General features: G+C 29.4%; 1 protein-coding gene across 2 annotated transcripts in view; it reads left to right on the top strand.

Moving 5' to 3' along the window:
• The window catches only part of LOC141527702 (cell adhesion molecule Dscam2), a 137962-nt gene that overhangs the window by 75898 nt on the left and 47519 nt on the right, over positions 1 to 14545 (top strand). For both annotated transcript variants that reach the window (XM_074243310.1, XM_074243311.1), the window contains 2 exons: positions 1455 to 1616; positions 10443 to 10592. In XM_074243310.1, coding sequence (XP_074099411.1) covers positions 1455 to 1616; positions 10443 to 10592 — 312 coding nt within the window. The remainder of the gene's footprint in view (positions 1 to 1454; positions 1617 to 10442; positions 10593 to 14545) is intronic.

Raw genomic sequence — 14545 nt, 5'->3', positions numbered from 1 at the left:
CATTGAACTACTCAGTTAGGAGTTAGTAGTTAAGCCTTACCATTAGTCAGACTTTTATAGTCGGAGGGAAAAAAATACTTTTTCAAAAATTGATATTTTATTTAATTAAGAACAAAATTTAAAAAAATTGTATCTGCAGATAAAGTCTCATTGTTTGGACAATAATAAAAGATTTTTAATTTAATTTTTATTTAAAATTTAAATCAATTGGCAAATTGTTTTTATGAAATTATTTCTTGAATACAATTCAAAATAACAATATTAATAATTTTATCAAAAATTGCTTGTATACAAATTCTCGTTAATTCTAGCCGATAAAGTAACTTTAATCTAACAAGCCAATATTCAAATTTAGCGCATGCAAAATTTGAATAATAAACAACTTTCACTTTATAAAAACATTGAGGTAAACTGATCCTAAGTATACGTTACATTTGACGACGGTGTGTGCTCTCCAAGGGTTAAATATATAAGAAACGGTAATTTAAGCACCCTTTTCAAAAATTGTAATAGACTTCAACTTCAGCGACGTATAAAGTTACTAAATAAAAAAAAAAAAAAATAAGTAAAAAAGTAAGAGATGAGTATCTTAAAAAAGAGCTTGAGCGACAACGCTAAATTGAAATGTAGTTCAAAATAAATGTCAATATCAAGTAATTAAAGATGAATTAATCTAACGTCTAGTATTAATTTTCTTATCACCGGAAAGTGAAGGAAGCCCAGAAATTCAAATATCCAAGCGATTAGTACAAGTTTAACAGTGAATGAGTAAATGCCGAAGTTGTCTAAGTTAACTTGATGACTTAGGGATTCCCTCGTTTGATTACTCAGGAAGATATATTCATTACCTTTACCACTACATACACACCCACACATTAATGTAAATATACGCATTTCTGTTAAATAATATTATCAGGTATCAGAGTTTCTACACAAACATACGTATGCTTGATGCTTTCATATATTTGGAATAAAAGTCACAAAAGCACACTTTCCACTCGCGAGGATAATGACCGTCTCTCATACCCTCTGCTGCCAAGATCAAGATTTTGGTAGCATACACACAGAGAGTTAGTCCCATATCGCGCCAACTGCTTTTATTTCAACGAACGTTTCACTACTTTTATACTCCACCATTCACTCTCTAAATGCTTGAAGCGTTTACTCAAACCTTTTAATGCCAGATGTAATGTTTTTAAAATAAAATACCGACGGGATATTTTTAGCACACATTTTTTATAATTCAAGATTTGAAAAAAAAATTTTTATATTAAAAATATTAAATTATTTATATAGTTACTTTTTATTTTGGCATTTAAGTAAATCCTAGTGCATAATGCAGAGCTTATGTACGAATAGGAATTTTATTTAATTTAACATGAATTATAATTAAAGTTTCTGTAATTTTATGTTTGAGTGCTTGAGTATAATTTTGGACGACTTCATTATTACAGTGGTTCGTCAGAAGTACCAAGTTGGAGTCAAGGACTCGCATGTACTCGCGGGAAATACTGGAGTCTTAAGATGTGACGTTCCAACACAAGCCAAGGAATATGTTTCTATAACATCTTGGGTACAAGATTCAGCTTTTAATATTTATCCGGCTCCTGAAAGCGGTGAGTTTTGGTGACAGTAAGTTTTTTAATGGTTTTTAAATTTATGGCAATATTTTTATTATTTTAAAAAACTGATCAACTTTTTAAAGAATATTTGAATAATTCTTTTTAATTTTTGAATAAAAAAAAAATTTTTCAAATTTATTTTTAATAAAACAAACATTTTTATAAGTTTGTTCATAGATATTAAAATGTTAAATTTTTATTAAAGTATCAAAAAATCATGAAACCCAATTTTTTTTTCTTTATAATAATAATAATAATTATTATTATTATTATTATATCAAGTTTTGCACAAAAGAATTTATCTCTTTCATCATATTTTTATGATATATAAAAATTATAACAATATTGTAACTAATGATGACCATGAAAACCAAAAGCTAAAATAATTTTAATTCAAACACAGTAAAATACAATATATGTTTCTCATTACTTATATATTATAATGAAGCCCCATGGGTCCAAAAACTCAAACCATAAATATTCCCACCGGCATTTAGTTTATTTCACGTGTAATTCATTAAAACTGAGTAATTCATTTAAAACTTTATAATTTTAAGGGGTCTACCCTGTTTAGAATTTTGAAAAAATCGAATTTTTTTTTTGTATTTTTTGAAAGTATACATATTTAAAAGTATCATACTGAAAATTTATAAAGATCCGAGCAGTCTATCTGTACTTTTGGACGACGTTTACGTAGCTATCTGAGCGCGCTAATATGCGGACCGCTCGGAGCGGTACGGCCTACCTGCCTTTGTATTCATTAGCAGCTGCAACCTTTTTCAAGTATACTGACAAATGTACAATATTATAATATACTATCTATACTGAAAATTTTCATTTATGATAGGTTATTCTCAAAGGATACCGTTCCATTAGAATTTCTCCCTATATTAGTCGTATTTGAAATTTTCAACCGTCAGTATCTGTGCTCATGATTACCGAAATGGACAAGAAAAGTGTAAATCAAACTGCCAAGTGGAGACGTCCAGGTTCGAAGCCGAAAAAGCGGAAATTTCATGGAGTGCTTCCACATGACCACGAGGCAAATACAAGTTATGCTAGTGCATCTGCGTTGAAGTTACAACAATCGGAAGATACCAGTTTCGACGTACACGTGGATCAAACATCGGGATACAGTATTATACAGTTTTTCCTGGTTTTCTCTACGTTGCAAGAGTATTTAAAGTGTAAAACTTGTGATAAAGATATTTCTTTTACAAAGTATGGACAGCGAGGACTCGGTTTTAAAGTTTGTGTTACATGTGAGTGTGGCGAAAGGTACATTAATTCGTGTCACATGATTTCTACTGGATATGAAATTAATCGTCGTCTAGTGTATATTATGCGTTTGATTGGTGTTGGATTGAGTGGTATTAATAAGTTTTGTGGTCTTATGGAACTTGGAACTGGGATAAGCTCCTCTATTTATTATAAAATTATCGATTCGATCTCTATCGCGGTGAAAAGTGTGTATGATGTAGTGATGCTGAAGGCTGTTAGAGAAGAGAAACTCTTGAATGCTCAGCACGGAGAACCAGAAGATATTTTAACCGTTTCGGGAGAGGTAAAAACTCAGGATTTAACGATAAAATTGATGAAAGAACTATCAAGAAACTATGGTTTAGCGATTCAAAGACATCCCGATTCCGTGGAAGAAATGCGCAAAGAGATCTGGGCAGGATTTTATCATAAGATTTCAACTGACAGCAATCCACAGCATTCATACTGTTCTGAATCCTGCTGTAAATACAAGATAGCTGTAAAAAATAACTCCGTTCATAAATTCAAACATCCACCTGCCCTTGCTCAAGATGTTCAAGAAGTTTTAAAACCGATCTACGACGATTTGACAAAACAAGAACTGCTTGAAAGATGCCTCGGTGGCAACACGCAGAATAATAACGAATCTTTCAACAACTATGTCTGGTCAATGGCTCCCAAACACATCTTTTGCGGAAAAAAAATTTGAAATAGCTTGTCAAACAGCTGCTTGTATTTTTAACGAGGGATTTCATCCAGTATTAAAAATCTTGGAAGTAATGGGCGTCAAAATCGGCCCGATCGCCGCACAGTTTGCTGCTGACTGTGACAGAACGCGCATACGAGTTGCAAACCGCCGCAGCACCGATGCCTCTAAGGAAGCCAGAACGAAACGAAGGCAGGCTATTTTGGATGAAAATGTGCACTATGAAGAAGATGAAGGCATAATGTATGATGCAGGCATCGCTGATTAGACGTAAGTAAGATTTTTTCACGATTTTTCGTTACAGAAAACTTTAAACGCGTTTTTCTCGGAATGACGTTTTTGGACGACTTGTTGATAAAATCTCCGAAACTATTCAACCGAACCTTACCAAAATTTAACCACATGTTCTTGATGACTATAGCTATCGCGCATATCATACGATTTTTGAAATTTTGAGTTTAACTATTTATTTTTGGCAAAGAACGATGGAAAAAACGTGATTTTTCGTACTTTTTCGAAAAATGGCTGCCATTTTGTCATTTTTGAAAAAAAAAATCGTATGATATGCGTTATAGTCATTTACTTACTGAATCTAAACCTATTTTTTTTTTTTTTTTTTTTTTCAGATCATCCATTCCAGATATTTCATCAACAGCGCACACTCATCTTTTTTTTAGACCAGTCTTCTCCCTCATTTTTATGTATAAAAACTGATTAAAATAAATATGAAAAAAATTTTCTTGTGTAATCAAATAGTGTATTTTTTAGGCCTAACACTTTTTATGTCCATATTTATGACGTATACCGGTCAAAAAAATTCGTGAAAATAACCTTATCTTTGCCCGTCTAAAGAGGGTAGACCCCTTAATAACTGCATTCGTATGAATAAGTTTACATACAAAACTTATAAGCTCTACGTTTTTAATCATAATTAAATAACAATTAATTTCAACTATCAGCATAGAAAAAAACAAATTATTCAATTTTGATGATGGTAATGATAAATTATTTATTAGAGTAGTTCCGTGCATAAATTTCCTAAAAAAAAAAAAAAAAAAAAAAAAATGTATCTGTAAAACATAAACCGGACATGTCTATGTCTACGTCGGAAGTAAATAAAAAAAATAAGAGTGTAGTCGGGGTAAAAATATTAAAGGTAAAATAGATGGGATAGAAGACATCGAAAGTTTCAATAAAATATGGGAGGGAAACAACGACGGTAAGAACAAGTACAAGTAGCCAGATGTAGCAAATATTCGTTGACGTTTATTTGAGTCGTACAAGCGTAGAAAGTTTAAGAAACTCAGGGTACTAGTATTATATAGTGAAGCGATAAACTAACTGGGGTGATGTTAAAGCTACACTATATATATATACACTATACTATATTACTTGAGAAAGTCAAAACTGTTACGTAATAAAAAAAAGGTACAGTAATAATAAATCTTTAAAATGGGGTGGATAATTTTCGCTATAAATATTGATCGTTAAAATATTGGTTTTAGTTTTAAAAATTAAAAAAAAAACTTCAATGTATACAACAATGGTTCTGGAAATAATTTTATGAAATATTCAGGTGTACTGAGAATTTGTTTTTCATAAATTAATTATTCATTTATAATAAAAAATAGAATATAAGTCAAGACTCTTGAAATAATAATTTTAAGAAGCATGAAGAATAATATTTGCAAAAGCATTTACGAATAATGAAAGATGAATTATTTTAAGAATTTTTTTCTTGATTCAAATTTATTTTTTTTCTCTGTGTAAATTTTACTAAAACAACCGATTTTATCTTTTCTTAATCTCTTAATAATATAGATAATATTAAAGAGAAAAATATTTTTTAGTGAAATGAAGTAATTAATTTAATTTTTTACTTTTTATTTCATAAAAAAATTGTCATAAAATCCCTGATTTTCAGATACTTAAGATCATAAATCATTATTTTTACTTATTAATATAGAAATTAATAGAAATCCATTTTTACTTTTAAGGAATATTTTATTTAAGATGAACCACACAAAATGAGATAATAACTAGCTCTTAAAATGTATTGAATAATAAATAAATTTATTTATCTTATATTTAATATTAAGTATCGACTGAAGTGTTAATTTAAAACTAGGTACTTCAATAATTGACTCGAATATATGTTTCATTTTATTTTATGCTTAAATCTTTGAATAAAATAAAAGTGATAATTTCAATAAATTTTTTTTCTTGATAAACAACTTAATAAATAGTAAGTATTAAAAAAGTGTTAAATATTTAACACAAAATTTTTTGACGCATTGACGGAAAATTTTTTACTGTGTGGGTTAAAAGTTTTGTTAAAATCAAAGTATTGTTGATTGATAAAGTGGATTATTCAAAATCAAAACTTGAAGAAAAGTTGTAAAGATGCGAAGCGGCGCACAAAGTATCAGAAGACAAGCGACAAAACAACTTTAACGTTGAAGGGTAGTTTGAATTGAATATGCACAGAGATAAACTAGCCTATCCTGCAGTATACTACTGAATGTGAAATGTATATCCGTAGAAGAGCATAGAGGGCTTTAAACCACAATGCAAGTTCGCAATGGCGTACCATTACCTTCATCTCCATCTCCATCTCTGAAATCTCTCAACAAATGTCTGCATCAAACCTATGTACTTACTATTTTACCTTGCAATACCATGCGAAATCCATCCCCATTCACTCTACGTCGAAAAGGATCCATCTGTCTCATCTATTCATTCTATTGTCTCATTCTCTTGTGATACGTGTACCAACACGGACATCTCCGATACTGAATGATGGATGTCTTCCTGACTTATAGATTTAAATAGAATTTCCTGTTGTTTATCAATCCCCTGAGTGGATGTAAAACCAATTGTTTTTGCAGCAAGGTTGCTCTCTGTAGACTTGGAAACTTTACCAATCCACAAAGTTAATCCTGTTCTCACGGATTTTAATTTTATTAGCTATTATTCTTAATCTTAAGAGGATTTACTTTATCTTGAGTTGTTTGTTATTAAATTGCTCAACGAAATTGGTGATTAACATCACACACTAGTTTTAATCGTTTATTCACAATGAGAAAAATTTACAACAGACGGCAAAAAAAGTTTATTTTTAATATTGGTTGTACCGGATTTGACTGATGGAAATATTTATTTAAATTTAATTCACAGAAAATATTTATTTTTTTAATTAAAAAAAGAAACAACAAATTACGACTGTTTTAAATAATAAAAACAATACTTATATATATTCAGAAAATTGATTTTTTTCATTCATTAAATTAAAAAAAAAAACTGCATTTATGGCTTTTTCAAATTTTCTAAATGTTGAAATTTTCTTTTTTTTTTTTTTTTTTTTTTGTAAAAATTTTTTTAATCTAAAAATCCTAAAAATTGTTAGACATCTGCTAATTTAATTTTCATCAATATATTTACATAAAATTACTTATTTTTTTAGCCATTTACCTGCTGTTTAAACAACGTCAATAAAGTTTATTTTTTGACCAACAATATTTTTTCGCTCTCGGCCAACAAAAATTAAAAAATAGAAAAAAATAGCATCACTGTACTCTATGAATGGCTGTAACTTAAAAACTATTAAAGATATTGATTTAAAATTTTAGTATCTTATTTTCAAAGGTATAACCTATGGAAATATATAAAAAAAAAAAAAAACGATTTTTAAAAAATTTCACACTAGTTGTGCCCGTTAATGAAATTAATTTATTTTAATTGTTACATTCTGCGGAAAAATTTTTTTGGGTAAACGAAAATTTAGAATATTTTTAGCAATTCCTAATTTGGAGTATAATAACTTCAAAAGCATATTTCACGTTAATAAAGTGTGATGGATGATGAGAAAATCAGTGAATGGCGCGAATTCCTGGTTACGACAGGTATTTATTCACTGGGGCTACGGCATTCAAGTAGAAAGGATTCGGGAGAAGGTAAAATAAAAAATTCATCCCATATATATTCATGGTCGTAAAAAAGTTCGGCAGGGTGTTGTATTTTTTTTTTGTTTTTGTTTTTGTGCTGGTATCGGTGTAGTGGATTACTCGAATTCTCGCGATATTAACTCGCGTGCAGAGATGAAAATGAAATCGATAATGGCCGTATAGTATATGGCCACTGAATACCAAAGCGTAGACAGAAGTTCAACCAATGAAATGAAGTGCCGGTGTATTATTAGCACACACAGAAATCCTCCGATTTTTGTTAATAAATACTCATGTTTATATTATTTTTCCAACGAATACGGGCTGTGTATCTGGACACAATGATGAAAGGAGTGAGAAATGATACTGTGAAAAATGAATGTTAATATCATGATGGAAAATATGTATAATGAAAGGAATAATATGTACGCTTAAACAATAACAATCAGCGCATAGGTTTTGATTACACATGCGGGAAATGAAGAACGGGAAAATTTTATTAACATTTTAACGATAATTAATTTTAAAAATCCTGCATAATTTTGGAAGTATTTACTAGCAGGATATTTGAAACGATCATGTTTTATAATTTAACTACATAATTGTTTAATTCAAGTGAATTTTAATAAAATGTAATACTAAATTATTGTTATCTAAAATTGATTCAATGGTACAGCGCTTGGTTACGTAACTTAATATTTTATAAAATTAAAATTATTGTATGCTACAAATATTATTTCATAGTATGCTATAACGCACAAAATAAACAATATTATGAAATATGTATACAGAATCAATGTTTTTCTTTTCACATGTTTTTATTTACTCATTTCAATTGATTAAAATTCATAATTAACAAAAAAATCTTACTACTATATTATAAAGAGGAAATATTTGATTTTTGATTGTTTGTTTGTATTGAATATCCTCCGAAACTACTAAACCAATTTGAAAAATTCTTTCACTGTTGGAAAGCTATACTATCCCCGGGTGACATAGGCTAAATTATATTATAATTAATTTTGAAATTTTTGATAAATACCCGTGCGAAGTCGGAGCGAACTGCTAGCTTATAAATAAATTTCAAGGAAAAAATTTTTCATAAAAAAATAAAGACATTAAGTATCACAATGAAATAAAATTTTCCATTGCACTCAATTAAAATTGTCTTTACATACTAATAATCTTAAAACCGCGTAAATATTAAATTAAAGAGTGAAAAAAGTTCTCCACAATCCTCTAATTAACGTCTAACTTTACTTTAATTTCTCGCATGTATATTAAAGAACGCAAAGAAAAAAAAATTAAAAGACCATTTCTGAAATCAATAGAAAGAACCGGACGAAAAACAAAAAATTTTAATTCAATTTCAAATAAATGAAGTAGCCATAATATAATACTAGTTCCATCTCCTGAAAACTAGTTCATCTCTTTTACACACATTGTCATGTTCGTATAATTCAACTCTCTCAAGCGATCTCGGTTTTTCTGGTCTCCTTTACATCTCCTCTCCGTGGTGTACTTTTTTCAGGCGGATTTTTTTTGCTCTCGACTCGCTCGAAAGACCATCCAAGCGTCTGGCCGTGTTTACTTTCCTCCCTCGTAATACTCATTTTTGTTTTCACCTAGTATAGCTTTCTATAATATTTTTTATTTCCTTTAATACTTTTTACTATTTTTATTTTATACCTGACGTCATGTATGTCAGCCCGGTAACAACAGAGGGATTTTCCATTAAGGAAATTTGCATATTGATAGAGTCCAGGGTTACCCACCCTCTATCCATTGCTTATTTTTACTCTTTTCGTTATAAATTTCCGCATCCTATCAAGTATGTCATACTAATAATAACAATCACAAATTTCATAACAACATCTATACTACCTTAAAATCTATTTAGATTACCAAATAACGTACAAGTAAAGTTATCTAATTTTTCAACGTTTGATGTCTTTATGAATTTAAAATTAAAGTATTGACAGTACTACTCTGTAGAAGATTACTCTCTTCTGCTCCATTGATAAGTTAAAACTTACAAAACTTTTTAAGAGCTTTCTGATTGTAAAAAGTTTATAAGTAATTTCAATTTATCTATTGTAGAAGTGGAATTTCTTTCGATTGACTCAAAAATATGGAGATATTGATTTTTGATTTTTATTCTCTGTTGATAGCTTGAATTTTTTTTTTTTTATTTTTATTCATGATCACATCAATTTTTATGAACTTTGTCCAAATTTTTATACACTTAGTATAAAGTACTTTTTAAATCTGTAAAAAATTATTATTTAAAATTTTATTTTAAACTTCAATTTTTACGATTTTAAAATGTACTTTTTACAAAGTATGTAAAAAATATATTTTCCAAACTTTTTTAAAGATATAATTTTTCCCAGTTTGTTTGCTCGAGTATAAAGTGTAAAAAATCAACTATTCTTTTTTTCCCCGATTCAATACAATATGTAATCGAACTATTAGTTGTAACATTTAATAATTTTACGCCTTCACCAGATTTATAAACAAAACAATTAATTTTACAGTATCTCACAATTTAATTTTAAAGCATAGCTAAAAAAATTTTTTAAATTTTATAATTAAAAACATTATTTAAGAATTTAATTTTTAATTCTGCTCCACTTTACTTCAGTCATCTTATTGATTAAAATAAATTTAATTTATTATAAGCGCGATATAATTTCAAGATATAGTATCCAAAATTAATCTTCGAGAGTTGTTTTAAAAATAAACAAAATGAATTAATTTTCTCTTCTGAGCACAGCTTTTGGAATTTATTTTTAAAATCTTAAAAATAATATAAATCTCAGCAATTGGGTCATTCACTGCGCGATATTCAAACAATCTTCTCTAAGCTGCTGTAATTAAAAATTAATGAAAGCTTTTTAATTCCTTTAGATGGAAAGTATCACATGCTACCAACCGGCGAGCTTCTAATTTTCTCAGTGACCGCAGCCGACACCCATAACGGGTATCAATGTAGAACCGTCCATCACGTAACTGGAGAAACCATTGAAAGCTCCAATCACGCTCGACTCATTGTCACAGGTTGGTGAATTTTCAAATAATCTACTTAACAATTTAATCCTTTAATTACCGTCCGGTAATGAGCTTCAATTAAATATTTAATAGAACGTTATTGCAACGTTCGTTCAGTAGTGTATTATTAAATATTCATTGATAATCGATAGGATAACTTTGCTATTATTGATAAGATTTTATCTTTACTTTTTTTTTAATAACTGAGTAATGAATTTTTTTTTTTTTAATTAATTGATCAATTAAAAAGTTATCAAGAAAGTATCTAATGATTCAAATGCGCCTAAGGGATATTGAGAGTTATCCGTGGATGAGATTAAATTAATTCTCAAGTGGACCGGTTAAATTTGATGAGAATAAGGATGATCACCACTAAGGACTGAATAGTTATGTAAAGACCTTCATCCATAGATGTTTCAATCAAAAGAGATTCTAAAAACTTCAAAAAATTTATGATTTATTTTCAAGAAGATTTTTATAAATTATTTTGATTCAAAAATTAGAATTTAAACCAAGGAAATTATTGTGAAAAGTTTCATTATTTATAATTTTGAATTAAGATCAAAAATTCTTTGAATAAAATTTATCTAAATTTAGAAAAGTTTTTCTTAGCAAGAATTTTTAGCTTTGTTCAAAATAATCGAATTTTTAAAAATAGTTTTCTTCAAATTTTTTGATCTCATATTTTATCAAGTCATTTAATAAAATTTGACGTGCATGGATGTATAAATTTTCTGTAACTTTTTTAACGAAAAAATAATTTTATCATGACAACAAATTGATTTCTCTATGACAACAAAATCAGCTTAAGCTATGAGTTTAATAATAAAGTGTTCTGTTGTTCTAACAAACTTATTTTGTTTGAACAGCAAATTGATTTTGTGATATTACAACCTAGTTTGTTATTGTAACATGACTGACTTTGTTATAAAAACTGATCGATCGTTAGTAAACTTGTTTGTTACTGAACGTAATATTTTTTTTAATTCTGTACTTCGTTTTTTCATGCAAGCTTTTTGAACCTGAACATTAAATTTCATTTTAAATTATTTAAAAGAAAAAAACATTGAACCAAAAAGATCACTTTGAATAATTTGATTATTTTTAATGAAGTATTCAAAAAATTTGTCTTGTTTAAGTGAAAAATTTTTCTGCCGGACTCAAGACAGAAATTTTTGAAAATTTATTTCTTGGTTGAAAATTTCTTTCTTAAATCAAGTATTTTTTTCATTATTGTCCTAAAAGTCGTAGTATCAATAATGCCAGTTAAAAAAAAAATTAATTGCAATAAAAATAAACAATATTAAGCTGCATTTTTCAATTTACAATTTTCAACGAGTCAGATGATGATATTAAAATGTGACAGGGAAAACTGAACTTCCCATGGTCGTTATCGACCACTTTATTGACGCCACGATAAATGAGGGTTTTCCCTTACCGTTCGATTTTGACAAGTAGTTCAGACTTGTCACCGGGCGTGCAAATCGAAAGTCCCCAAAAACGAAGCGGGGTTGACAATAAGAAAGTTCGAGAACTCGGAGTCAAGGGTTATAAAAGAGCCGACAAAAGAAACATCGAGGCTTTTTGAGCCAGGCCCTGGAACAAGTAACGCTTTTTGAGCCAACTCTTGGAACAAGTAACACCTTTTGAGCCAGGCTTTTGAGCCAGTGACGCTTTGAGACAGTGAGGCTTTTGGCAAAACAGTGAGTCAGTGTAGTGCTGTGTAGTAAATTCTGTCAAGATTAGGGACCATCAAGAAGGAAGTCAATGGACGATGCGGGATTGTGAACCCTTTACTTGGAGCCGGAAAGATTATTCGAGACGAGAGAGAGAGACCAACCAGCCGCTGATTTCGCCCGTTTCCACCAGGACTTCACTCAACGTTTGGAGAATTGTAAAAGTTAAGTCAGGTATTGTTATTACAATTATTTCAGGCCAAGCTTGAATTTGAAAATTGAGAGGCCGAACTAACTGTAATAAAATTTTGTCAATTAATGATTGCTATTGTCTCAGATGTCACTTTTAATTTAGTAGATTCTTTTATAAGTAAATTATTCATCAACGTCATTTATTAGTTATTACAAGTCCTTTAGTTATGGGAAATTATTTAAGTAAAATTATCTTGGTAAAAATTGAAATAGTAGAAGCATTTGTGTAATTTAGATAGTCAAGGTCACTTTGGAATATATGTAGTTTGAATATTTAATGAAGCTAGTTAAATTTGTAGAATTTGAAATTTGAAATTTTGTAAAATTTATTCTAAGCCGTTGGGTTGAATTTAATTAATTTAGTAAATTTAGTGAATTAATCTATTGAGAAAATTGTTAATGAATTTAGCTGAGAAATTTGGATAATGAATTAAATTAGCGAATTTGGTATTGGGTATTAAAGAAATGTTGAGCGTAAAATTCAAGGAATTTAGATAATTAGTAATTCGGATAAAGTGGGTATTAAGTTAGCGTCCGGTGGACGATTTCTGTATGGAATTTAGTGAGTATTTAGAAACATTGTATAGACGCCCGAGTCGGGGGCGCAGTCGGGATTTGTATTTTATATACAAATATTTTTTTACACGCAATTGGTATTTTATGGTATTCCGTCAGGTTGACGAGGGAAAATTTAGATTTTAAGGTATTCCGTCGGAGTGACGAGGTTTGAATAAATTGGCAAGGGCCAACGTAGGTGAGAGGTTCTCATGATTAAGTTAGTTTAAGTTGTAAGAATAATTGGCAAGGGCCAACGTAGGTGAGAGGTTCTCACAATTAAGTTAGTTATAAGGAAATTGTTAAGTTTGTAGATTGATTGAATAAATCACTTTAATTGTTATAAATAATTTTTTCTCAGTTTTATTTACAGCCTTTCTCGGACTTCTCACGACCCTGTCTTTTCCCTCTCATGCTTCCCCGGTTTCTGGGACACCGTGTCTAAAATCCCAGTGGCGCCCTTTCTAAAGAGGAAAGGGGTAGCTAACTGGACCTGGGCAAAACCCCCCGGTTACAAAAAAATAAATTGACTTTAAAAATTGATTTTTTTGAAAGTTATCGCGTTTGTCCCTCCATAAAGACTTTAAAAATCTACACCAAGCCATTAAAACTACTTTTTTTCATCTAAAAATGGCAATTAATCAATTTAAAAGAATTTTTTCAAGTTCAGGGATGATTTTTCTTTGTAATAGACTGCATTTTAAAAATTGTAATTGTTGATACGATTTAATATGACGAAATGTTTAAAAAAAAAATATCTCCGAGACTAAATATCACAGAAAATCAATGATAAAAGGGCACAGCACGGTAACAAGCTTGTAATTGTTTTATTAAAAAATTTGATTATTTAAGATAATTTGTCTGAGGACATTTATTTTAGGGAAATTTTGTCAGAGGATCAAGAATCATGGAACCACTATTAACAGCACAAATAAAAAAACACAACCACTTTCAATCCGACTAGACAAGAAGCTTTTAATAATCTGCAATACTTATTATTAAAATGCTGGGAGCAATTTTCTCCCTGCTCTTTAATTTTGTAAACTTAATTTCCGTTTAAACAGACTCCTGCAATTATGAAAATTCACGGTACGTATACCGAGCGTTTATAATATAACAATCCGTTATAGCTAATTGCGCATGTGGTTCTTGCTATCAAGTATATGTCACTACTTACATATACGTACAATAAAATGTATGTGAAGCAAATATAAAACAAAATATACATATATACGTTTCACCGAATACATAGGCACATATACTTTTTATTTCATGCTATTCATTACAACCCCTCTGACATTTTTCCCACATTAACAACCCAAAGTTGCGTAACGAGCACACGTTGTAACGCACATCCATTTATTGTTTGCTTTCTCGTACTCATAAACTTGGGTAATAAAAAAATTGCGTCGTTGAAACTGTAATAGGTGGAACTTTACAGTTCTTGAAAAAAAAAAAAAAAAAAGAATGCCAATTATT

The sequence above is a fragment of the Cotesia typhae genome, unplaced genomic scaffold, assembly GCF_013202065.1.
Source record: "Cotesia typhae breed Kobodo isofemale line unplaced genomic scaffold, CoteBio_Ctyphae contig_4, whole genome shotgun sequence".
NCBI classification, from domain to species: domain Eukaryota; kingdom Metazoa; phylum Arthropoda; class Insecta; order Hymenoptera; family Braconidae; genus Cotesia; species Cotesia typhae.
The sequence above is the reverse complement of the archived record's forward strand: the minus strand, read 5'-3'. Positions and strand labels throughout refer to the sequence as shown.